Source organism: Rhea americana, unplaced genomic scaffold (genome assembly GCF_003343005.1).
Source record: "Rhea americana isolate MKP2758 unplaced genomic scaffold, rheAme1 scaffold_180, whole genome shotgun sequence".
NCBI lineage: Eukaryota > Metazoa > Chordata > Aves > Rheiformes > Rheidae > Rhea > Rhea americana.
Window position 1 is genome coordinate 1,713,023 of NW_028185928.1, and position 27,132 is coordinate 1,740,154.

A 27,132-nucleotide genomic window follows, 5' to 3' on the forward strand; every position below is an offset into this window, starting at 1 on the left:
CAATCACGGTAGCAGCAGCGAGTCATTTCCTCTCCGACGTCCTTCGTTTTTTCTTTCTTTTTTTCCTTTTTTCTTTTGGCCCCCGTATCGTTGCACAAGCCGGTTGCCCTGACGAGAAGCGCCGCGTTGCCGCGGCCGGGGAGCGCTCAGACGGCGCAGGGAGCCGCGGCGAGGGGCACTGCAGCCCTTTGGGTCTTGGGTCGCTCAGGCGCAAGGCTGTCTGGTGCCGCTCCCGGGCGAGATTTCGGGGCTGGGGACAGTGGTGGAAAATAAAGTTTTAGAGCAGTGCGGAGGGGGGCTGGTTTCGTAAAGAAGCTGCCGAGTGTCCTAAAATCCCGAGGCCCTTTTCTCCTGCTGGAGAGCACAGGTAATACACTGGGATTTACTCAGTTCTGCGGTGCAACAAGGCCTTGGTTACTTAAATAAATCATTTACATTACTGGCATCGCATTTAAATCATTTTAACCTGTTCATGGCTAATGTTCTCGTCCTGTTTCGGAACTGCATTTCTTTGATATGCCTGTAATGTTACACGGCATAGGAGGCGTCACTCCGTTGGATGCGTACCTGGTGCTTTTACTATCAGCGAAACTAGTTTTCAAAATGATACTTGGAAGCTGAGCCACAAAACTTCCTATGGCATAAAGGCAGTCACCCAGCTGTCCCGGTKTGTCACTTAGAAAAGTGCCTCTGCTTTGAACAGCAGCAGGGGGATGGAGCTGAGCCCATCCCAACAGGAGACTGGGAGCTTTGCTCAAGCGATTAGCTTCACTGAAGTCTGGGGGACCACAGCTGCCAAAAAGGAGCGCCTGTCTGGCATGTTACTTTGGGTCTTCAGCCACTGCTTATGCCAGTAGGTTGCAAGGGGCCAGGAGCCAGGAGTGACATGTGGGGCCAGGCAAGATCTAGGACTGAGGCGTCGTGGTGGTGAATTGAGGATGGAGGTGATGGGACTGTTCGATGAGTCCGGGGACCACCTGGCAGTGGCTCAGGGAAGGCCTCACACATCACTGCAGGTTCTGAAAAACTTCTTACCTGTAGCATATTTTTCATGGTGCATGCCACAGACCAGAAAACAGGGTTGAAGGTTTACGGTGTGATTAGCCTGGTATACTTTAAAAGAATATACATTTAACTGCTTGCATTTTGGAGGTGTTTGCATCTTGGCAAACAGTCTGTATGCTTCAGTTAAAAAGTGATCCCCTGAAAACAGATTGACAGGAAAAACTGTGCCTAGTAATTCACTTGTATATGGTGAGGCTGGTTGTTTTATTACGAAAAAAACCATTTTCATTTGAATATTTTACTCATACTTTAACACCTTCAAATATAGCACAGTTATTTGTCTCACACTGTGACATTGTCTCTTCTAATGCTGTGGTTATTATCTCTTAGCTAAAGTTTCAAAACTTCTGTTTATATCTTAAAGTTGGAAATAAAATGTTACACACCAGCAAGACAGCTCCTATTGCAGAATATGCAGTTTTAATTTTCGTTAACTGGATAGAGCAAGTGCTGCCTGTGAAAAACAATAATAGATCTCTTTCTGCCCATAGATAGCCTCTGGGGAAATCCCTTAGTCATGTATTAAGTGAGTAGCAGAGTATTTCAAAACCAGTATGAGGTATTCAGAAATGGAGTAGAGGTAAATAAAGAGGCAATAAAGTCATGAGTTAGGAAAATGTGTTGTGTAAAATGATTCAATCATTTCTTTGTTAGTTGCAGGTTATTAAACATACTTGTCCTCAACTTGTCCCTGTCTGTCTAGACCTCTGAATGGCAGGCACATTTCGTATTAAAGTTTACTGCATGCTAATGCTACCACTTATTGGTTTTAGCTCAGTAAATTATAGAAACTTCTGCCTTTACATATTGGGATCATAAACATATTCTCTAACAAGGCTGTCATGGCTTAGCTTTTTGTATTTATCCAGTCTGTCTTGTTTGGGAGCTGTATAGCTATTTGTTCTATTAAATGTACAAAACCAGTAGTCTTCAAAATGTGTGGCACAAGTTAAAGATTTTGAGTATGCACTCGTGTAATGGACACAGCCTCTTGTTCTCTTCATTGTCCCAAACACTGTATTTTAATTTGAAACCTTCATTGGTTGAAAGTTTGCCAAATGTGTAATTCGCCACTGATCTAACAGTATGAGCAGGTCTAAACATGCACAGCAGTAAGAAGGTTGCCAGCCCTATGCTTGTATCTGTGGATACCAAAAACAGCAGAACCAGTTCAGAATACTAGAACAACAGAATGCAGAACAAAATCTTGTTGTGCAAGTTTTATAACTTTTATCTGTATAATCTTTGTGAAGATTGTAGTGGKTTTTGTGTGCTTTGTAGTTAAGTAGCTCAAGTCCTCATGTTCGGCTCTGAGTCTCATTGTGTTTCCTTCTGCAGTATATATAGTAGTGATGATGATGATGAAGATGTTGAGATGTACGATCACGATTATGATGGTCTGCTTCCGAAAGCTGGAAAACGTCATTTAGGAAAAACGAGGTGGACCCGTGAAGAGGTAAATATGAGTTCAATCGTCTCTTCTAATGCATGTGAAAAGACAGAGCATGGATTAAATTCTTTCCTACCCAATGACTTCAGTGACAATCCCACTATATGAATGAGGACAGTGTTTTTGACCTGTTAGCTACATTCAGTGTTTCTGTTTAACTTTGAGGAGCATTGTTTTCCTTTAAATGAAATGCATAACAGCAGTTTTTATATCCGCCAAGGTCTACATTACAGATACTAGAGTCCCTCTTGTGATCTGAGTTGGAGAAGCAGATTAAGAGTCACCGGCAGCAGTGTTTGGTTGTCGTTGCTGCCTCTTTTTGTTTGAAAATGGTTGCTACGTGAGAACTGACGTGTATTTGGTGTCCCACAGCAGCAAAAAACTGTGGCAGAAACTGCTGCAGCCCTTTTGTGCCATTCGAAATTGGCGCGTGAATTGCAGCATTATGATTCTGAATGGAAATAAATTAAAAGCTGGAAGAAAGAAATCTAACAGTACCAAAATTGAGCATTCAAGATACATTTCACTTTTGAAGGTCAGAATACAGTTTAGTCACAGTACCCTTGTGTTGACTTTCCAGATAAATTCTGGTATCAAGTCTTCTGCCAGGTGGATATCCTGTGGCCATTTAATTGCTTTAAGTTTATTGTGAAGTATATTAATACAATTATTAAATTATGTTTTGACTTTCTCCTCTCTACCAACTTCTATTGATATATAAACAGTGGCAGGTCACCTCTTGTAAGAGTTTGGTTTAAAAAAAAAATCATAGGCTGCTTTTACAGGGATGGATCTGTTCTGATATGGTCTGGGAGGAAGGGCTGGGTGTGCAGCCCAGTGGCCACTTTCCTGTCGTATGGACTGGGAGCGTACTGGGAGGCACTGAGCAGGGAAGGGGAGGGGTGCTGCACTTCTCTTATCTGCTGGGGCAGTTCCCTCTTGTGTTATGTGCTCTCTCAGTCCTTCCCAGTATGTACAGTTGGTTGCTTTTGCCTTTAGGGTCTATATTGCTGGCCTTATTATAAACAGTAGTGCAAATTTCTTGCTGTGGTGAGTATGCAGAACTCCCTCATAGTGATCAGTAGCAAAAAGGGGCCATTCGTGCGTTCATGACACTCTGATAGAGATGAGCAAATTATTGGGACTTCCGTTACTTGTAAGACATTTGAAGTTCAAAACTGTGATTTTTAGAGGTCTCAAGACAGCTGGGTGCCTGAGTGTTACTGAATTTCACTGTTAGTCACGTGCCTGGCATCTAAACATCCATGCACTCCTACAAATTCAATCCAAGAACAACACTTAGGTTGCTTTGAGCCGTAAAATGGGAATATGTAAGTTGAATCACACAATATATAAGTTGAGGCACAGAAAAAGTCATCCTACAGCACAGCTGAAGAACCTGCCAAGATCCATAGAAGAAGAAAAAAATCTCCTGATTTAGGTAATTAAAAACAAAAGAAGAATACAGACCCCCCCCCTTTAATCTCAGGACATGATCCCACAAAGAAACAAATGCATGAAAAGCAGGTAGAACAAATGTAGGGTGGGGGTCCATTTCATTTGCATTAGAAGAGATTGCAATATCAGTTATGTTTGTTTTTCTTAATGATTCAGGATGAGAAACTGAAGAAGCTTGTGGAACAGAACGGCACAGAAGACTGGAAAGTCATTGCCAATTTCCTTCCTGTAGGTGGATATTGGTTTCTGTTTCCAGTTCTAGTGACAATTCTTTATCAGGGGGTTCCAAGTAAAGGAAAGGGGAGTGGTTGTTTCATAGTTAAATTTTCGCAGAAGATATAAAACCTCCACAGATGGAGAACTCAGCAATTTAGTTAGAATATTGCAGAAGCTCTTACCTTCATTTTCCTTTCACTTCTCAGAAAGGGTTGGAATACACCAAGCAAACAGAAATGGGGGGCTTAGGGGTGTTGCATAGTAGATGTAGTACCGAAACAAAATGTCTYAGCACAGAGATAAAATAGCTTTGATGAACTGCAAATGCAGTACATAAAATAATTTTTTKAGCTCTTCAGCTGTTGTAGAAATACTGCATGTAAAAGCTCTTTTTAAGAATGACAGCTATTATGCCGGGTGGTGAAGGTTCAGTTTATGTAGTTTTGGTGATACAGTCATATCTGCAGAAATGATAGAAATATTATCTAGTTCAATGAGCAACTTGATAGTTGAGCATCTCCTTTTCAGACCTACTGTATCACTATCATATAATTTAATGACAGTAGTTGGCAGTGAAATTCAGGGAAGCARGCGTACCTAGATAAGAGCAGTATCACCAGATCTTCTTTTTAAAGAATGATTTAGTTTGCATATCTTACCTTTCATTAGAATCGGACAGATGTTCAGTGCCAGCACCGATGGCAGAAGGTATTAAACCCAGAACTTATCAAAGGTCCGTGGACAAAAGAGGAGGATCAAAGGGTAAGCAGTTTTCCATTCCATCTGATTAATACCTTAATAGTGGATTTAATGTATTGGGTCAAAACCACTAGACGTTTCAGTGGTGTTGACACTATATAGCCTGAGGCAGGGCTGATCCTATAATAAATATCAACACTAAGTATTTATACAGTGCTTTCTAAGTGCTCTACACAAATTAATTAATGTTGATTTATAACACTGGGATGTAGAAATGCAGTCTGGAAATGTCTTTACTGTTACCAGAATTTTCCTTTTGGGTAAAAATATAAAGGGGAAATGGGAAGCCTTAACTGTGTATTAGCTTTACCATGGAGATTTTGAGAAATGTCATTGAAAATATTGCTCCACCACCAAAAAATTGCATTGATTCATTATGCATCATTAAATACAGGCAGTTTTTATGTCCTTCTTTGAAGGTAATAGAACTCGTGCAGAAATACGGTCCAAAGCGCTGGTCTGTCATTGCTAAGCATTTGAAGGGAAGGATTGGAAAACAGTGCAGGGAGAGGTGGCACAACCATTTGAATCCAGAAGTGAAGAAAACCTCCTGGACAGAAGAGGAAGATAGAATTATTTACCAGGCACACAAGAGACTGGGAAACAGATGGGCAGAAATTGCAAAGTTGCTGCCTGGACGGTAATGACATATACCTTTAGCTCTTAAATAGGAAAGAAAGAAAAAGCTGCAGGCCTGAGCAGTCTGTTTCAGTTGCCTGGGGCTGCACAATATAAATCAAAAATTTTGGACTCAAATCCTGGAAAGCCAATGACATCAGTGTGCATTTTTCCCAGTGGGGAACTGTACTGTTTGGTCAGTACCTGGAACAATATGCTGTTTGTACATGCTTTTAATGTTTGCCGTAGTTAAAAATCAATAACTAGAGCAAGATCGTAACATTTTCCTAAATATGTATGTAATCTTATTTATGCTTGAAATAACAGACAAATTCATTGAACAGTGAAGGATCAGGCTCTGCAAGTGGAACATAATTTGCATTCAGTTAAGGGTATGGGTATACCTTCAATGTGAAATCCAGTCTGTTTGTTCAGAATGATTTAACAGAAGGTTGCCTCAGCATTTGTCATTGCTTCTGAGTCAGTCAGACAATTTTGACCTGTTAAAAATCCATATATAAAATAGAGGAAGTGGACTTCCTCAAACTCCAGTCCTGGAAACATTTGTCTCATTCAGAATTTAAGCACAACTTGCATGTATATTCAGAGATTCAGTGTCTTACTCAGTCTGCAGTARAAGTAACTCAACATAAAGTGCAGTCAAGCACACAATGTAAACAAAGATTTTCCCTTCTCATTTTATGCTTATTATTTAGTGAAACATCTTCAAGATCCAAATACAATGCCTGAGATTGCAATATGCTTTTCACTGGGCATTCCATACATTTCTTTYGCCTTCTAGAAGAAAACAAGAAATGGATCTGCCACTTGGCAAGCTTTTCTGTAGCTTGCACACATCACAGATACTTCTTTCAACAATATTGTTTGATGGTGAGGTTTTTCAAATAGAAGAGTTGTTTCTAARTGTGTCCTAGAATCTCCTGAACTCAATAAGAAGTTTTTATAARCTTTTTTTCTTTTTCTGACTCATATATKTGAGAATTTGAATCTCAGTTTTTCTGCAGCTGAGAAAAATCGTAACAGTTTTGYTTACTGAATGTGTGTGGATAGCATGATGCTGTCATTGTCTAGGTGGCCTACTGGAAAGTTGTTTGGAAGTTAGTCTTTTCACAGCTGTTTTCTGAAGTCTGTCCTTCCCGCAAGGAGATACAATAAAGTTCCACTGAAATATTCAGAATTACAAATGCGATGTAGACAGTCCTTAGGGTAGCCTCAAAGAGGGACTTAGCTGCCACTGTCACCTCATCTCATGGGAATGAGATGAAGCTGAAATGGGAATGAGATGAAGCTGAAGTTCTTAATTTCTTACAATCTGAACACTTAGAATAAGGAGGTTGCTCCAAAAAGTATTTGAAAACAGTAGCCACCTATCTTTCCCCTACCATTTATAGTGAACGTCTTTCTTGAGAAGTGGAGAGTAGCACTTTCAAAGGTAGGGGCAGAAGGTCAGAGAAAAGCACTAGGTTTTGAACAGAGTCGCAGCAGTTCCCTGTTGCTTGATTTCAGCCTGAACTTAAAATTCTCTTTTGTAAAACTCTTCAAATGTGTGTATTCCCGTTGCAGAACTGATAATGCCATCAAGAACCACTGGAATTCTACCATGCGCCGCAAGGTTGAGCAGGAGGGGTATCTGCAGGAGTCCTCCAAAGGCAACCTGTCCTCAGCAGCCGCCGGCTTTCAGAAGAGCAGTCACTTGATGGGCTTTGCTCACAGTGCGCCTTCTGCCCAGCTCCCAGTGGCCGGCCAGCCCCCCCTGAGCAATGACTATCCCTACTACCACATCTCTGAGCCACAAAACGTAAGCTCCTGGAAATGCTTCTTACCGTTTGGCTTTGGGGAATAGGTGGGTGTAATTTGGCCGCGTGCGATCTGAGACAGGAGGGATCTTTCTGCCAGCCTTGGTGGATGGGGCGAAAAAGTTAGTAAATCCTCTGGGTCGCTCTTCAGCAGGGCTCGTGTGTCTTCAAGGTCAAGCAAGGTCTTCTTCGACTAAAGCAGGGATGAACATATGTACATTTCAGATTGGTTGCTGGCACTGAAGGGATGAAATGGGATGCAGCATTTTTAATATCTTATAAGGGAGAACAGCAAGTCAGCAATGAAAATGGATTGAGTACCATTTTTTTATAGCGGTGAATTTTACCCCTTTCAAAAATCAGTTGAATCTTGGTAGTCCTGTCTTCTGTGTCTAAATCTCCCTTTTTGCTTTAGTAATATTCTGTTTGTGGGTTGCCTGTCAGAACCAAGTAAACTAGTATTGTTTTGAATCTAATTCCTTTTCTATTAATGATTAATAATGAAACAGACTGCTGCTTTAAACAGCTATATTACAGAGTTTTAGATTATAATAAAATGCATCTTTTATATTTTCACTTCAATGTAGAAAATTATACAAATGCATCTATAAATTATTTATCTTTTCTCATTCAGGAAGGATAGAGTCTTTATATATGAATTTTCTGTCTTCCTTTTTATTGCTCGCTGTAACACTCCTAAGAGCTGTTCAGTTTTCTCTTAAACCTTTTTGTTTTCTTGCTGTTGCATCTCTGTAGACTATAAATGTTAGGGACATAAACCCAAATTTATCTTTAACCCAAATTCGCAAGACAGTCCGGTTAATGTGATAGAAATAATAACTTTTAGTATCTTTTGCTTTTTGGCCTAGGTCCCTGGTCAGATCCCATATCCAGTAGCACTGCATGTAAATATTCTCAATGTTCCTCAGCCAGCTGCTGCAGCTATTCAGGTAGATAACTTGAACCTCATTTCAAGATCCAATTTGTTAAATGTTTGATATATAAGTCAATATGCGGACATCTTTCATTAAGGATTTTAATGTAATAAGTGTGAAGAGAGAAAATGGGGAAGGTGGGGGAGTGCCAACATGGCTAATAATTGCTGCTTCTGAAGTGAATTTAAGATGCAGTAGTTGACATCTGGTGTGCTAGCTTTCACTTTCTCCATTTCAAATATCTATACTGAAATTCATCAAGGACTTTGGCAGTGGAAAACACAATTGACATTTGGTTCATCTTTGAGGCTAATTTGGCTATTAAAACCACAGGACGGCAAGCCATACGCATTTTAGTTGCTACATCCTATCAGACCTTTATCTTTTCTTTTCCCTTAACTCTTAATTTCAGAGACACTATAATGATGAAGACCCTGAGAAAGAAAAACGAATAAAGGAATTAGAGTTGCTACTAATGTCGACTGAGAATGAACTGAAAGGGCAGCAGGCATTACCAGTAAGACTGTCACTGTGTGCTTGGATGGAGGGATAGCAGCATTACCCCAGTGCTTGTCTTGCTAACTTTTTACTCCCCCTTTGCCTTTGATACTAATCAAGGCTCTATATTTCTGTTTTACAAGGATGAAACATAGCACATACATAGTCTCATTTGCCTTCTGAGTTTTTTTTTTTTTTTTTTAAAAAAATGCAGTTATTTTACTTTTGAAAAGTGGGAGCAGGGCTGGGCTCTGTTATGTTATGGCATATTGGAAACACAATGATGGTACTAAAATGAATAATCCCACAGATCTTAAATCAGTAGGATCTGCATTTCTGAAAGTGTGCAATGGTTCATATGATGAAAATGTAGTGCCTATACATCCAATTTTTCTTCTCTGTTGTATTCTTTTCTTCAGCTGTGTATTATACCTTTGTAAGCTTCAGACTTGGTGCATGTTTGACAGTTTGTTTTACTTCTCTGAATAATGTTAGATTCTTCGTAACTGCATGTGTGAAACGAATGCTGGCTATTACTGCATTCTTACACTTCATTGTATATGCCATTGGATTTTAAAATGTGAAAACCCTGACGTAATTACTTACCACCATCACCAAAGCCAAGAATGCCCAGATCATCTTAGAAGATAGGTGATAGCCAGCAGATTCTTTTTTTGGGTAATATTTAAATTAATAGTAAAACAACTGCATGCATGATACGTTAGTTTGGCCACTTTTTAACTTTAGTTAATGTTTTGCAATTTCTTCTGTTGCATGATCACACTGGAAAGAAACTTCTGTTAATTTGTTCTTCTGCTTTCCTAACCATGTTGATTTGACAGCCTCTTCATTGCATTGGTGTAAGCTGTAGCATTAGACAGGGACAGAAGAAGAAAAGGAGATAAGCAAACAAAAGCAACTCTAACTCTTAAACTCTAGCCTACTACAGTGCTGAGCGCTCAATAGGGAACTCCTGCCGTTTCTTGCTTCTCACAGAAAATTACTTACAGTCACTTTTTGAGCTTTTTGGAATAGCACAGTATGATTTACTTAATATGTAAGTTGTGATATATGCTCATAATCCTGGAAATCAATACTGAGGTAACTTTGGGGATAATAAATACAATGCTGCTATTACTTAAAAGGAGATCTTGYGCTGATGAAAGGAAACATCTTGACAATTGTTTCATAGGCATAAGTTTTTAGATGATGATGCAACTGCTTTTATCTTTCCTCCAGAGGCATCTGACACCTTGTGCAATTTCATTGCTAAGTTCCTTCTGCCTTTCCCCCCCACCCTTTTCTTTCTCTCTCTCTCTCTTTTTTTTTTTTCTTCTTCTTCCTTTAGACACAGAACCACACATCAAACTACCCCGGCTGGCACAGCACCGCAATCGCTGACAATGCCAGGACGAGTGGTGACAGTGCACCTGTTTCCTGTTTGGGGGAACATCACCACTGTACTCCCTCTCCGCCGATGGATCATGGTTGCTTACCTGAGGAAAGTGCATCCCCTGCAAGGTGCATGATTGTCCACCAGAGCAACATCCTGGACAATGTTAAGAATCTCTTAGAATTTGCAGAAACACTCCAGTTAATAGACTCCGTAAGTAGAACCGTTGCCTCAGGTGAATTTGCGTGTGGTCAAGGACTAAGGGGAAAAGAGCTGGGAGCGTCCTAAATCTGTTTCTTTTTTCTGAGTAGCTTCTAATTGCTACGAGAGCTGAAGCTTGCCTTCTGAAATAACAACACATGGTTGTTCGTAAATGAAGCCCTCGAGTGTGGATGCGTATGCTCTTTGTGGGTTTCTCCCTTTCCTGCTGCATTTCGGTATGGGAGTGTGATTTTTGCATGCTACAAAATAGGAGTTTGAAACAGTCTCTTACTACATTAAATCTCCTTAAAATAAAATCAGAGACACCAACAAACATTTTAAACAATTAAATGATACTTGTTTGTATCAGAAGTGACACATGCTATGGCTCCATGTGAGGCTGTTCATATATCGGTGTTGTTTTCTAAAGGTTTTTCTTGTGACATCAATAGCTGCTTCTCAAAGTTTAAGGACTTTGCCTGGCGTATCTAAAGAACTGGAAACGCTGTATTTACATACCACATAGCTGACTGGCATTGACATTGGCCTTTTTTCATTATGGTCTCTGAGACAGTAGAGGTAACAGAAGTAGTGCGTTGAAATGCATTTGTTGGTGGCACCTTACTTGAGCAGCGACGGCGYGTGCCTCGTGCAGGGCCACATCCCATTCAGCACATCCTGAGCAGTCGTGCTGGTTAGAAGGAGACAGATCAGCTCAGAGTCCAGTGCACACGTTTTTCTGTGACGAAAGGCACTGTCTTCATACCGARCAGCTAATACCAGAGGAGTAGTCAGGACATCATTTGACTCATTGTAGGAACTCAGTTGCCAGCAACACTGGGATTTTAGACAGCTCAGTATACTGAAGGTATACTTTAAGAACACAAATAAGCATTCACAGTATTACTCAAGTAAACAGGGTCAAGCTGCCTTGAATTGGGAAAGACTGTTCTTGTTGGTTACTGGCATATCTTAGCGCTGTATTTTCATGAGGTGGCACTATACACTGTCTTATAGCTCCGTGCCTCCCACATTGTTTCAGGATCCTTCATCATGGGGTGATCTCAGCAGTTTTGAATTCTTTGAAGACTCAGATACTTCAGCTAGCAAAGCTCCCTCAGGCAAAGCCGCGCAGCTTCAGCAAAGAGGGGCCAATGCTTGTAGACCTCACGGACACCCCATCGCTAACTTGAGCAAAATCGTGTTGAGTCAGGGCTCTCCCGGCTCACCAAAGTCCTTATGTGCCTCGCAGTGCAGCGCAGCTCCGTGGGTCCTTCTTCGCAAAAGGAGAGGGCACTCCAGACCCTTAGCCAGTGGCCACAGTAGCACCTTGGTACTAGCTGACGTCAGCAGCTCAACTCCTAAGCGCTCCCCTGTCAAAAGCCTGCCCTTCTCTCCCTCGCAGGTAGATCAAGACTTCTGCACAGATGTTACTAATTCTCAAAAGTCACCGCAGTGTTAACAATTTAGAAACTAATCCTTTGGAACAAATGACTAATTGCCGTTGTGCTTGCTGATTTCGCTCCGTATTTGAATCTTCTCACTGCTCTTAAGTCTTCACCACTGAGTTTAGATGATCAGCAAGCTAACTGTTGATTCTCTTTTTTTTTTTTCAAAATCATACTTGTTTTGTTTTGCTTTTTTTTTTCATTTGGATCATTTTTCTAGGGGAATGTGWTTGCCTGCTTTGCTCTTGCTGTTAACTCCTTCAACTTCTAGAGTTTAACATTTCTGATCATTTGTAATACTTTCCATCTCTGTCCACTTACAGTATGATTCATTGACCTAGAAAACCCCAAACTGCATTTAAATAGYGTTCAGGTTGTGAGACAAACTGACAACAACCAGCAAATTCAAATCATGGCTCTCCATCCTTAACTCAGGCCGTGTGGGGTGGGGTGGAATAGGAATGAAGAGAAAATAGGCCTGTTAAAAATGTCTGATCTGCCCTTTGAAATTCCTATTGTTTGTTGCTTTGTTTCACAGCTGTAGCACTATTTAAACGTGTTCTGGTTTTTTGTTTGCCTGTGTGTTTCTGTTGATTTAGTCTTTGGTTTGGCTTTGATCCTTAAAGTCAGAAGAACACTGACATTGAAGGTTATTCAAAGATTGCATGTAATAGTCTTCTACTCTATCTCCAGTTATGTATTTTAATCATATGTTATTTATCGAGTGAAATCTGTATTTTCATACATGCCTATACCTTTGAAAAGTTTATTTTAATCTGATATAAATAAGTCCACAAGGTAATAGATGTTATAGCGAATCTTTATTGGAATAAAGGATACAGCTTCACTCACGGATTCATAGACATTAGAAATAGGAACAATATTTTTAGGTTACTAAGTGGCATTCCTGCAAAAGTATTTTTCTGCCCTGATACCACTCCCTCCTTTTCAGTCCACACAGCTTTCATGGGCCACAGTTTTCATCTTCAGCTGTGAAAATGGAATACTTTGTTTGGACGGTGATGTTAGGAAATTTATTTTCCTATCATAAACACTCAAAGTACCTAGATTCTCCTGATAACTTTCATGGAGCTTAGCCCCATTTCCTGTGGGTTTATTCCTGAAGCATCCCTTCTTCATTTTCACTTGCTTCTCACATAGGCGTGTTGCTCTTAATATTAATTGCAATTCATTTGCAGAAAACCCAAATTAGGCTTTTAAGATTTGGCTCTGTACATGGTGGAGAATGTTTCTCGTTGGAACGGAGTATCATTTTGTTTAGTTCTCTTTCTAGAGAGGATAAGTTTTACTTCCTGAATGTCCCAGCCAAACTGTTCGTTGAACATTTTTTGTTGCCACGTAGTCAGGTACCCTACATGCACACACCCGTATTGTAGGGTCAGGAGAATCACCTGTGTCAATGAGAAGGAAGTACTTTGTTTTTCTTTGGTTCTATAAAGTCAGCTTAAAAATCAACCTGGTAACCTGGATGTTCCTACTGATTTTCTCTTTCCCTATTTACAGTTCTTAAACACCTCAACCAATCACGAAAGCCTGAGCCTGGACAACCCCGCTTTAACTTCCACCCCAATGTGTGGCCATAAGGTGGCTGTTACGACGCCGTTCCACAGGGACCAGGCTTTCAAAGCACAGAAGGAAAATCACTTGTGAGTCTCTTACAGCACCGAACTGTCAGATTCGTGGGGGTTTGTTCTGTCAGTTTTGGACACAGCCAAAACAAAATGCTGCGTAACTGTATGCTTCCAGCAGAGTTGTTTGCTAGGGCATTCAATTTTTTTCTTAGTTCATAATAATGCTTCCATTTTATAACTACCAAGGTAGCTTATTAATAAGGAATAATTGCGCATATAGACTCGTCATTTTTTTGAATAAAGCCTTTCTGCCTTGTAATAGTTAAATAGATATGTTTCCACAAAACCAAGATGGCTACTTGTAAAGGTATTATATRATTAAAGGAAAAAATTTATCAGAGTCTTACAGCAGTCGTTGCCTGCAAACACACATTTTTGCAAAGGGTTAATATTTCCAAACACATTCCTTTAAAGTTTTTCTGCCTCTTTTTAAAGTTTCAGAACTCCAGCAATCAAGAGGTCGATATTAGAGAGCTCTCCAAGAACACCCACTCCATTCAAAAATGCACTTGCAGCTCAGGAAATCAAATATGGACCTTTGAAAATGCTGGTACGAAGGAAACAATGATAAAAGTTGCTTTGATATTAGTGCGGAGTGATGTTCTGGGACTCATATATAACATTTCTTCCTTTCAGCCTCAAACTCCGACTCATCTTGTAGAAGATCTGCAGGACGTTATCAAGCAGGAGGCTGAAGAGACTGCRATTGTGGCTGGACTACATGAAAGTGGACCCCCTTTGCTGAAGAAAATCAAACAAGAGGTAAACTGCAAACTTACCTGAGGCAATTTAATTCAGCATTCTTTGCTGTGAAACTTATACCAATACCTTTTCTGTTAAATAGCGATGTCTGTTTTTCTTTCATGTAAACCCCAAGATCTTAGTGCTAGCTCTGTGTAGTATACTAGGACTGCCTAATTCAGCTCCCATTGATTTCCATAGAAGTCAATCTGCTGTTTTCAGCAGGGGTTTGCTTGGGCTGTTCTAATGCGGTTTTCATTTGAGACTTAAAAAGAAAAAAATTAGACAGGATTTTGGATTGAATCCTTCTAATATTGGTGAAAACTATAGAAGAACCCCACAGGGACCAAGCTACATGGAGTGACTTAGAAATCTGAGCACTTGAGGACATTGCATTATATTACTTTGTCACTAAAATTCCAAAAATACCTACGTTCTCCATCTCCTTTAGAGGATTAAACTCTTGAATACTGACAGAGAGCTGAGTGAAAGTATTCGAAGTTTTACTAGATGGTGTTCTTTTGAGAACCTCGAACGTTTTTTTGCAAAGAGCAAGGTTACTGTAAAAGATTACACTGTAAATCTGTATTATACACAACAGTGAAGAATATTTATTCAGCCTATTAAAAATTTGACAGATAAATCTTCCTCTGATCAGTTAGATACTGCATTTTTTCATGGTGCATTTTTACTGCTTCCAGGTGGAGTCTCCAACAGACAAAGCTGGACATTTTTTTTGCTCAAACCACTGGGAAGGAGAACACCTGAACACTCAACTCTTTACGCACACATCTGCTATGGAAGATGTACCAGTAAGTACAACACCAAATTATTTTTCAGTTTTACATTCCTATCCCATTCTTCAGTGCAACAGAGAGAATAGTTTGTATATAACCTTCCTAACTAGAAGGCATTATTCATTATTTACATACTGCTTTTCTATACATAGCAGATAAAGATAAGAGGCAAAATCTTTCTTAATTAGATTGTTGCAATGCCTATAGAAGTTAGCACAAGTTGCAGCCATTGTACAGCCCRTACGGCCGTACGGCTCTTTATAAAGAGCATGCACTTACAGGACATCTGCAGCTGCGTATAAAAATGAGCAGAGTACGGAGTTAAAACTGTTAAAACAAAACGAGATTGTTCTGTGCAGAGGAGCCCCAGCATGTGCATCATTGCAYGTGCTTCGCTGGGACTGCTCAGTGTTGTTATTGTTACTCCTGCACTTAGGAGTTTCACTGGATGAAACCTTTACACATAATAACGCTCCTCCAAAGTCCAGCCTCGGGGACTGCAGGCTAGAGTGTGGTCCCAGGCTGGGAGCTCCATTCATGTCAGTGCTCAGTATTACATGATGGGCAGTTAGGCTAGATCTGCTTTTAATACTTTCAGACTTAGTTTCTTTTCTTGTTTTGTTGAGCTATTGAAAACTCTTTTTCTTTTCTTTTCTTTTTTTTTTATGTTAATTTGTTCAGAATCTTCTTACTAGCTCCATTCTGAAGATGCCAATGTCCGAAGAGGACGGTAGTTTTCACAAGACATTTGCAGTACCTAGGAACAGGCCACTGTCTAATCCGCTGCAGGTAACCATTCTTCGATAAAAATGCCTTCGGTAGATGCCTGATGCTTTCTCACAGACTGATCTTAAGTTTTCAAGTATGGAAGAATGAAACGCTAAGGTGAAAAGCCTGTAGTTCAGGATCTCACTTCACGCTGCGTAGCACGACGGCATGGTGGCAGCTAAGGCCCGTGTGTGGAGTGTTGTAACTCAGTTGACTCCACAAGTAAATTGGTGGGATAGATCTTGGCATGCGTTCACCTGGAGCCAACCATCACTCCCCAAAACAATTTGCAGGTATGGCGCAGGAATTAACATGGGCCAGAKGCCTTTTGCTGTAGACTTGTTGGATGCAACTCTCCTGCTTTGGAGAGCAGGAGAGTTTGATGGTGCAACTGCAGCCAGGACTTGTCGGTTGGCCTCCAGCTTGAGAGCCRGTTCTGGCAGCGGCTGGTTTGCAGGCTCAGATGTAGCCAGGGTTACCAGCCAGCAGCTGTCAAACCAAATCCTACAGCAGAGGGAAACAGCCAAGCTGATCTTCCTGGAGCTCAGAATAAAATCATACCAGAAGTACAGTTGTCATTTGTCATCTGAAATGGTCCCATAATGCTTATGCCAGTTTTCAGGATCTCTTAACTGAATTAAATGTGTGATTGTTCTAACCCAACCATAAGGTTGGATTTTAGGTATTATGCTTTTCCCAGATGTCAACAAACATATATGTGCCATACTTACTAGTAAATAAATATTACATAGGGCATGATCCATAGGCCACTGAAGTAATTAGCAACCTTTTTGTCGATTCGTGTGGATTTTAGATCCATTATTCTGAAAGTGGAACAGAGTATAGAAAATGATTAATTGTCTTTCTACCGCAACCCTTATTTTTGAGGTAGATGAATAAGTAATTTTATATCCCTTCTCCACATGGGCAAATTGAGGAGAAGAAAATCATTCCTTACAGTGAGTCAGTGTCATAGAGGAAATTATAACTCCATAGTTTCTGACTTCTAGTCTAGCATTGTAAAGCAAGATATTAAAATTTTACATACGTTCCTGGTTTTGCATTTTTATCACCAATAACATTTGCTGATGTTGGAGGCAGAGCTGTGTAAGAACTGTAATTTTTATTTTATAGGAATTTCCCTATTTCATCRCCTGTTTTCCCATTGAAATATGAATGAAATATAAAAACAAACAATTTCAGATGACATGTTACAGAATTTGCAGTGGAGCAGGTTTATATTTTGCATTATCAGATCAGRTGATTGAAAAGTAGCTTTGGAAAGCCTGGTACCAAAATCCCTGTCTCCCCTGCGTGTGGGGATGTCCGGGGCAAAAACTCACATTCCTTAGTGCTTGTTTGCTCTTTCCAACCTCATGAGTCGCATTTCTTAGCTGTGTTGTGGCACACAGCTAAGAGGAAGATTYGAAGGTTCGCTCCCTCCCCGCTGTCCTGGGCGTTAGGGCGGTCACTCGGGGTGCGAGTTCGAAGCCTCTCTTGGCGGAGGAGCCCTGGGTGCCCGTGCGCTCGGCACAGCTGAGGCTGGGGCACGGCCAGTGCGCAAGCTGCAGCACRTCTGCGGGTGTAGGGCAGAATTTCCCGGTGGCTAACTAGGACTGTGTTGTGGATTTTCCCGTTCGTGGTAGTTGCCTGCATTCTGCTTGTAGTAGAAACGAAGCGTTTGAGGCGCCTGTAAAATAGGATCTCTTGATCTCTGGCATAACGATGTTATGTTTCCTATTATCTAAAAATAGTTTTACAAACTGCTATAAATGAAAAGACTTGTATAACCTTCTCGCCCAACTCACGCTGATCCTGGCCAGGAAGTTTACACGGTCAATTTGTGGGCAATCCTGGATCCCGTTCTTCAGTCCTTGGTCAGGAAAAACCCTTATAATTTTGCTTGAAGTTAAAAGTCAGTTATTCCCATTGTTTGTCCGAAGTGGATTTTTCCTGAAGTAGGAACTGAATAAAAAATGACTTTGCAACTTGTCTCAGTGCTTAGCATCTGTTAGACTGAAAGAAAAAGCAGTAGTAAAAAGCCTCAAAAAATAATTGGTATGCAGCATCTTGGTGTACTAGTATGAAGGTAAAACTGTTCTCCATGCTGGTCAAGAAATGTTGGGTGCTTCAGCTGAAATATAATGGTGAATGAAGAAGGAGGCTAGAGGTTTCTGTACTTGTGGCATAGATAACTTTTTTCAGAATGAAATACAGACATTTTACAGCAGTGCAGTATTGAATGTATCATTGAACGGTCATTGCACAGTCTGAATTAGACTTAGTGCTGTGCGTAAAATCCACTTCATCTCTGGGAAAGTTTCCTTGACCTCGCGCAAGAGGAGCGTTTGGCCCCTGCTGCTCTGAAAGCGCCTAGGGTGAAGGTGCGGGTCTGCTGCGTGCTGGTAGGAGTGCGCTGCTGCCGCTCGCCCAGTGCTTCTCCCCAGCCCCATCAYGGGATGGGAGCACGCGGGTGTAGTTAGGACGGGCTGCGTCTGAGGGACACGRAGCCACTGGGAATGCTAGCATTCGTTAGTGTGGAAATGTTACCTCCCTATGCTTACTAGTACGTCATTTATTCTATATACACACAAACACGGAGCTATATCCATTGACTCTAGGCAGGTAGATATGAAACATCGTGGAACTCACCAAGGTGAAATTTAATTGTGTCTGCATGTGTTTACATTGCTGCTGGGCCTGATCCAATGTTCTTACCTAGGCAAATTTTCACTGACTTCAGTCCAAGTAAGGATTATAGAGCATTTTTCACCTTGAAGGTGTGTGTGGAGAAGGAAAAGAGAGAGAGAGAGAGCTCTAAACATTTTTTTTTTTTAATATGCTTGGTACAAAGTTCCTAAAATTACATTTTCTTTTAAATTTGAACTTATATAAAAAGGAAAGCATAAATTATCAGCTTGCAAGCTTGCAGTATTTTTCGTTACTTTAATAATTTGCACTGTGTTTACTTAAAGATACTTGGCTGGCATTAAGYGAAGTATCTGATTACTTGCCCTTTTTGCTGTTCACCTCCAAAGTAGGCGAAAGTAACAAATATTCAGAGCAATTTGAAAGGTTTTTTTTTTTCACTGTATTTTGGATGGACATAAAGCTTCGTGCAGCTTGGCAAATGATAGTTGATGATCATACCAGATAGCGCGGTATGAATCACCATCACATAGGAGGAAGAGCGTGTCACATAGCTGAGCTTCAGGTCAGGGCTGGATGGGGAATGTGCTGGTTGCATATTGTTGACCTCCCACATAGGCAGACATGTCCTACCGTGAACAGAGACTGCTGAGCCGTCCTCCTGGTTTGTGCAGTCTCAAGGACACGGCACGCACAGCTGGGTACCACCCATGCTGGATCTTGGGAAAAGGGACCTGGGGACAGGCCTGCAGCATGGACCACCAGCACATGCTTCTGCCTTCTGCACAGTTCTGCACCTTGTCTCCAGCTGTCTGCATTTGACGCGTGAGGCCAGGTAGCTAGTTAGAAAAAATCTCCTTAATAAACCCAAGCAGGTTGGACTTCGTCATTTGGTCTCTGTGCCTTGTCCCTGTAAAATGCTGCAGGTAAAAGCAGCTGTGTATAGGGTCATCCTGATGATCTGTGAAGGTTCAGCTGGTGTTTTGTCCTGCATGACAAGCGTCATGGTTGGGCATTGGGTATTCTTAGCAGGAGGCACAGGGGACACCTCACCATCCCCATGTGTTTGCCACAGAGTGGAATGAATCTTACCCTTCATTGCATAGATCCCAAACTCTTTTACTCTGTATTGGTGGAGTTACAACCAACATCCTATATTATTGTCACCCAATAGCCCATTTCACTGCATGGCGAGTTTAGCCTCAGTAGAAACTTCAAAGGGATAAGTTTTTGGGATAATGTATGAGCCCTTAATGGGGCAGATTAATTATCTGTATTGAGCATTTGCTTAGATAGTGCCTGGTGGTTGAGTAAAAAATGTACTTTGGGCCTTTCTGGTGTAAAACTCATGCTTTATTTCATGTTGTATTCTGTAGCCAGTCAAATAAGTAACAATATATAAAACAAACTATCCTAACCAGTACATTCTAGCAGACAGACAAGTAGGCTAAATCGTAGACCATCCACCTAACCCTGCAGGCTATCAAAAGACACCACGAAATGGAACCTTGTAAGAAAAMAACACTGCTTTGATATCTTCTCCCAGTAACAAAGGAAATAACATAAGGTAAAAGCCCTGCAAGCTAAAGAAAGTGTTCTTAAACCCTTAGCTCCTGTCACTTTCCATTTTTTAACCACAGACTGACACATTTCAGCTCGAATTTCCTGACTTTCAGTGGTTTGTGTAACCATCTTCATTTTCTTTAAAGAGCAAAGTTTAAAGGATTTTAAAAGAAACTGTTACCCGGTTAACTTTTTCAAGAGCATGAGCTGACATTAACCTTAATTTTCTCCATTTTAAAAAGTCAAATTTGGAGTTCTGTTTGCAGTGGTAAGACAAAATATACAGGCAAGGTAGCATGCTGCCCTGAAGCAAGTCTTTGGGAGGAGCCTGTCTCTGGTTTTCCTCCACAGCTTTTTTGGAGCAAGAAGATTTCAAAGTCTCATATTCTTTCTTTAATCAAGGCGGGGGGGAACACAGCRCGCTCAAGCCCAGAGAGGTTAAGTTTTGCGCAGCAGGGAAAGGCGGCCGTGAGGTTGTCCCTCACTCACGTTACCACTTCTCTCTCCAGTGGCCGAGCTGCACATGAGCTGGGCTTTGCATAGGGCTTTGAGGGAAGCAGGAGAAGGGTGGTTGTTAAGGTCGGTCATCACCTGTTCTCTTCCCCGAGCAGCAGAATTTGAGTTGCAAACAGATCAGAAATTGTTGGTGCCTGGAGTAGATAATAGTCTCTCAGCTTTCAAAGGCTGCAGTTGAAGAAAAGTGGCAGCTTGACACTCAGCCATTTGCAGCAATGAAAAATTACTTATGGACAAAACTAGCAAAGGTACTGAATATCCTAATGTAAGCTGCAGGTGCTCAGCATATTTCCATATCTCTCCCATTAATCTTACTTGGAAAGCTCATACATCTCAAATAGGGTTTTTTTCTGAGTAAGGGCTGTAGGGTTAAGCTCTTAAAAGCACCATGAAATACCTTGGTTTAGCATTGGTACCAGGCTTATAATAAAAGCTGAGAAGTTGGGCCATCTTGTTCTCTCACATTTAGCAAGCTACATTTCTGAACAACTGGATAGAGCGTGGAGTTCAGGAAAAKGCTGCCCCATGTCCCTGGTGGGAACTAACAGTGTGAGCAGAAATACTGCTCTGTTGCAGCAAATGGAGTAGAATTGTTTTGTGGTTGCTTGAGTTGGTCACTAATCTTTACTATCTAGTCTTGATAAGTAAAAGGGCTTCTCTTGGTTCTGCATCCTTGCAGAATAGAAAGCCAAACTATTCTACATGATAGGCATTATTTTCTGCTCGGAAAATGCTTTGTTTAGAGCATTGATCCCATTACTGTTTAGGAAAGAACACGACATTTCTGTTTTAAGCCTTCTTTTCAATGGTGTGTTGTGCAGATTATCCATACCATGTAATTCTAAGGGAAAACTGTCACAAAGGGCTGTTTCTTACAGTAGAGGAACAGGATAAGATACCTTTTAGTAGCCTGAATATTTTAAACATTTGGCTCTTTTATTTTTAAATGCCAGTACAACTGGTCTAAATTCATGGAAATATCTGTAACACCAATAACTTTGCTGGAGTTGCTGAAGATTTCCGTCAGCATAGCTGAGATAAAAATTGCTCCTGGAGAGCTGAAAATTTTTTTTCTAAACCAGTTCTTTGCACGAGGATTTTTGCTACGCTGCCATCTGTGTGGAAGCTCTATACTGCAAGGCTGCAGCAATGTTTGGTTTTAGTATCCACTGTTAACAGGCTGGGTGTCGTAATGCAGGAACTTTCTTAAGCCCTGCAGACAGCACATAAAAAGCAGTCCATGMTCTGAGTGCAGAAGGACTACTTCTGCTGGAAAAGCAGCTTTGGAGTCTTTCCTTTCCTTACTCTTGTCTGTTTTGTCTAAATGGTCCAAGTTTTTATTGAAAGTACTTTAACTGGATATCCCAGTTACAACTTTGACAGTTTATTTACAGTTTACATCTGCCTGAGGGCAGTTGAAGGCACGTTAGAGGATCAGTGAGGTAGTTTTGTTGCCAGGAGAAGGATGTGGTAGTAGGATTACCAACATAAAAAAGCAGCAGCAGCAGCAGGGAGAATGGCATAGCGGGAATTGTGTGGTGGGTCCGGAATTTTATGCTGTGGGAACTCATAGTAGCTTAACCTACACTCAATTTTAACTTAAAGAGAAAAAGAAATCTGTAGAAATATTAGCAATAGAAGGTTTAAATTCTTTCAGTTAACAGCTAAACTAAGAGTAGATTCTTGCTGTCTAACCCAATAAGAGCTATACATGGAAAGAATCGTACTGTGGAGATCCCTCTCCTTCCCCACTGACCGGGGATTTAGATGCCAAGATGAACACCTCATGCCTGGATGGCTGCAGATGAGTGGAATGAATCCAGTGCATCAGTGAAAACATGCCCATCGGTTTCAGTGGGTTTTGGGTCAGGCCTTATGGCTCCTAATTACAAAGCTTTTGTTTTTCCATTCATTGATTTGCAGGGTTGCATGAAGGCTGTAATATGAGAGATAAAATAYGCGTTCACAAAAAGGAGCTTTTTAATATTTGGTCCTGAACTTTTTTTCCTGCTTTTTGCTTGACTCTCTTTACGTTTTCTCTTTCGATATGCTTGGTAAGCTCCGCTTTGTGCTGGCGTGCTGACGCTTTTCTGTAACAGAGCCCTGTCAATACTTGCTGAGATGTTGGCATGGAAAGGAGCATTGTGCTCCTCAGCCTGCAATTTGCTTTTCCCTTTTTGCTAAGTGATTCCTCAGACTTGTGTGTTCAGACCCGGAAACATGTTCTGCCTGGGTCGTGAGACCCAGCGCTCGGTGCCAAGAGTGGAAGTAAAATTTCTCGAGTTCAGATGACTTTCACACGTGCCTCCAGCGCTGCGCTGCAGGGCTGGCAAGGCTAAGGCATTGTGCTTTGTTATGTGTTTGCTGCTGAGAGCCAAGACTTTAGAAAGAAAATGTTTATTAAAAATGCCTAGTTTAGTTTTCGTTATCTGAGATCAAAGGACAAATTTGGAACTTTTTTAGTAGCGATACTACTTCTTTGGGTCCAATTCTGCATTCTTTACTGGAGCAAAACTCCTACCAACTTAAGTGAGACTGAAAACTTAGTCTCTTTTTGTAAATTGTCGTAGAAGAAAGAAGTGTAATGTATGTCTTGGAAAACAGTACAAGGGTGAAAATTCTATCAGGTAGATTCTCCCACAATGTCTCTGCAGCAAAACTTGAATAAGTTGGCTTAAAAAGACTCATGTTGCGGATCACGTTGATTCTTCTGTAGTTTCCTATGTCCGCGCTGCTCTGCTTCCCTGGGGCAGTGGAGACAGCCGACACCAAAGAGAGGGCAGAGGGTTACTGCGTGAGCGGATTCTGCTGTTCTGACATCAGGTTATATGAAGACCAGGCTTTAAGTGGAATGAGTGACATGTAGCAGCCTGTTGAGATGTTGAAGATACCAGGATACAGATGATTGTTTTTTTCTTTTTTAAACACATGGCTGTTAATACAAAGAGCCCAGTGTAGATACTAACAACTAAAACAAGTTTATGAAATTGGGACGCTCTTTGCCTGAGTTTCGTTCCATTTTAAAAAAATTGACATACTGTGACAGATGGACTGCTTCTCTATTTTGAACTATTTAGGGTACTACTGAACTCACTTTTCTAGACCAGTGCATTGAAGCTTTGGAAGATCACAGGGAAATGTTGGACATATTTTTGTCCTTTGAAATGATGGATGTTCTGGAACTGCCACCTGCTTCTGAGGTATATAGACCAAATTTGACTTCTAAGTAAAACCGATGGCATCGTACCAGAGATTTATTTGGTCCCTGATGCCAGCGCCTCTAAAATAATAGGGTAAAATATTCACAGGTGCCTACATCCCGCTGAGGATCAATAGGAGACTGTAGGTTCCCAGCTGACCTAGGTGCCTTTGAAAAGTTTACCCTGGAAGCTGTGAAACCAAAACATGAAAGAAGCTGTGGCACGTTGCATGCACGTCTGTGGCATGCAAAAAGTATGTCACACCTGGTCTTTGGCTGCAGTGCATACCCCAGGCTGAACCACCATACAAGGTATACAGCCAGGCCAGGTGAAACCCATGTAGGAAAGTCTGTAGCATATTTGTTCACAGATGCTGCAGTCCCACAAAAAGCTACAGAAGCTAGTGATTTGATGCCTGACCTTGTTCTCCTTCCCCACAGGGAGCTTCCTCCTGAAGCTCGACAGGAGTTTTGTTTGCAAAAAGACATCAAGATCAGAGACATTTAGAGCTTGTACATAGAGAAAAGAAAGTAGTGTATAGCGAAGGACAGCAAATGTTTGTAGAGAATGAATGTGCTTGCCCTTGCCTCGGTCATTCTGCTTACATGCTCATTGGATCTGTCACCTTTAGATTTTAAACCTCCACGGCAGCAACTGTTCATACCAAGGCCTTGACTGGGCGTAGTTTTGAAAATTTGTCTATATTTAACATGTCATCCAGCCTTTTACATATGTCTCAGCTAACACTGTTTTCTGTCAGAAGCATGTTCTCTGGAGATGTAGGCTAGAGAACAACGTAAGGCTGCTCTTACACCGCTGGCAGCTAGAAGGAGCAGCATGAAGAGTTGTGGCAAAGTGGCCCACTGRCTGCCCATGCCCGGGCACTTCTCCTCTTAGCAGACAGTTTTTGCTGAAGAAATTATGTTTCACCCAGCATCCTAGATGCTAGGAAGGCTTTAGCCATCTGGTTGAGTAATATAGATCTTCAGCTGCAAAGATGGTCCTTGTCAAAAGCAGAGGAAGACGGAGATGAGTTTCTCCTGACTTGGTTTGTTGACGTATTTGGGTTTAGACCTTCCTGATCTTCAGCAATACTGTGATCCCCTTCTTGGTAGGCAGCTTGCAGTTGAACGCAGTTGTGCTTAGCTTTCTGGAATACAGACTATTCGTACCATTAACTCTATCTAATAATATAGGTTTTATTCCAAGTTTAGTAAATATCTTGATGTGGAAAACCAGACATACTGAGTAACTGAAGGAGTTCAAGAGGGAAAAAAAAGTGTGTATAAGTATGTGYACTGGTAAATTCCAGGAGCTTTGAAATTTCAATACTGTCTATAGCTCAAGGCAATGAGAAACTTTTCACTTGTCTAGTGAGTAAATAAACAGAGTGTGCATGGCCCTCTGTGCAGATATGTTTTATCTCATTTTAACATTATACTAAATGGTGTCTCTGACCTCCATAAATACCACAAGAAGTGAAATGGCTTGCATGATAATTAAAATGTTGTTTCTGCTGAGAGTTCCCCCCCCCCCCGCACATCTTCTGTTGTGCCAGAGGAGCTCTGCTGATGGGYATGGGCTAATCGCCGCCCACAGGTGAAGGCAGCCTGGAGCAGGCGCCTTGCTGTTGGCTGTGGTCATGCTGTCAAGACTGTCAGGTCTGTTTGGGGAATACAGGGGCAAAGCAGCTGTATTTCTAGAGTGAAGGCTCAGCAGTAATTTGTGTGTGGTTATAGCGCTGAGCATTATAATTGAGGGTTTTAACCTGTCTGTGGCCTGTTGACTGTAAAGTGCACCTGCAAGTAAATTTTCTTTTTAGATCTTTCATGGAAATGAAAGATTAAAGGCAAGGCTATAAATACGGCCTTGTAGAGAAATAACACTCTACATGGGAGCTCAGGAGATTTGAATCCTGGCTGTCTGTTGTGTTTAGATTTTAATTTSTTTGGAGATGGGACAACATCCTGTTGAGTGTTCGGGTAACACTTAAGAGCAGAGCCCAGCTACAGCTAGGGCCTTCAGGGGCTCACAAGCCAGCAATAACTCCCACGATCTTGACCCCACATCTCTCTGCCTGTTTTTAATTCAGCACCTGAACAACGCTTGGGAGTCAGCGTCCTGTGGAAAGATAGAGGATCAGATGGCCCTTACTGATCAGGCGCGCAAGTACATGACCACGTTCCCAACCCGGACTCTGGTGATGTAGAACGGTCTACAGAGAAGCATTATGGTTTTCAGAACACTTCACTGGGAAATTACTGTTCCTCTGCATGAAAACTTTTCATGAGTGGGAGAAAAGCCTATCTTTGTTGTGGTACAACAGTTGGGAGCAGCACGAAGTGCATTTAGTCACTGAGCATATATATTCTTGTTGGATTTCACCCAACTTAAGAGGTTTTTTTTGTTTTTTTGTTTTTTGAATAAATGATACTTGCCTAAATTATTAGGTATTAACTTTTAATCAGTTATTAATGATCTTAAATGCAGACTTATACTAAAGGAAATTTTTTTGTACTTTTTGAGATCAAGCAGACCTAATACACCAGTATTGTTATTTCAGTGATGTGCTATCCAGGGTGGGGTTTTGTTTGTTCCTTTTTTATTTTTTAATTTTTTTTAATAATAAAAGAGCAGGTACTCAGATTTATTTTAAATCACTGAACAAAATGCGTTGGTGTAAAATACTGAAGTGAAAAGCATTACTACAAACGCTAGTCTGTGCAAAGGGGGAGACTGATCAAGATCGTGAATGCTCAAACATCCATGCCGCTTGAAATACTCTTTTGTTCTGTTATGGTTCTAGACCATTATACATTGTGTGTTTCTGTTTGGGGGGGGATTTTTTTAATTAGCTTGCTTTAAAAATATTACTGTATGAAACATAGATTTATGAGAAAAATTATATTTTTATTCAGTAATTTAATTTTGTAAATGCCAAATGAATACTGTGTTTTGCTGCTACAGACCTTAGCGTGTAGACATGCTGCTAGTGTAAAAGGAGCAGTAGAGCTTTATATGGAAAGAAAACAAATGTTGATGTTAGCTAATTTGACTATGCACTAGCATTTCAGACCTTTTTTTAAAAAATTTTTTTACATCATTTATGTTTTTCCCTTTTTTTATAAGCAATATTTTTGAACACTGTTCCTGGGAGATTTTTTTTTTGTCTGGATGTGTTGTTTTGTTTCTCATTGGTTTGTAACAGCATGCATTGCACCTTCATATGTTTGGGAGAACACTGTCTTGTTCATGTTGTCCGTTTTGTTTCATGTCTAGCTAATTGTTCCCTATCTTGGGTCTCGTGTACTGAATCAGGTTCTTAGAAATATATGGTTCTTTGTACTGCCATACCAAATCTTTATCGATATGGCAAAACACTGATTTT

General features: G+C 40.9%; 1 protein-coding gene across 5 annotated transcripts in view; it reads left to right on the top strand.

Annotated features, from left to right (window-relative positions):
• Positions 1-26,816, top strand: part of MYB (MYB proto-oncogene, transcription factor) — a 28,538-nt gene extending 1,722 nt beyond the window's left edge. The window contains exons 2-16 of one of the 5 annotated variants that reach the window (XM_085301877.1): positions 2,404-2,521; positions 4,130-4,201; positions 4,859-4,951; positions 5,368-5,588; positions 7,151-7,385; positions 8,253-8,333; positions 8,731-8,835; positions 10,165-10,422; positions 11,453-11,815; positions 13,383-13,525; positions 13,946-14,060; positions 14,147-14,272; positions 14,953-15,063; positions 15,730-15,837; positions 25,837-26,816. In XM_085301877.1, coding sequence (XP_085158003.1) covers positions 2,404-2,521; positions 4,130-4,201; positions 4,859-4,951; positions 5,368-5,588; positions 7,151-7,385; positions 8,253-8,333; positions 8,731-8,835; positions 10,165-10,422; positions 11,453-11,815; positions 13,383-13,525; positions 13,946-14,060; positions 14,147-14,272; positions 14,953-15,063; positions 15,730-15,837; positions 25,837-25,953 — 2,266 coding nt within the window. In that variant the 3' untranslated portion in view covers positions 25,954-26,816. The remainder of the gene's footprint in view (positions 1-2,403; positions 2,522-4,129; positions 4,202-4,858; positions 4,952-5,367; positions 5,589-7,150; positions 7,386-8,252; positions 8,334-8,730; positions 8,836-10,164; positions 10,423-11,452; positions 11,816-13,382; positions 13,526-13,945; positions 14,061-14,146; positions 14,273-14,952; positions 15,064-15,729; positions 15,838-25,836) is intronic. The other 4 variants (XM_085301879.1, XM_085301880.1, XM_085301878.1 and 1 more) reach the window with 4 other exon arrangements.
• Positions 26,817-27,132: the final 316 nt, after the last annotated feature.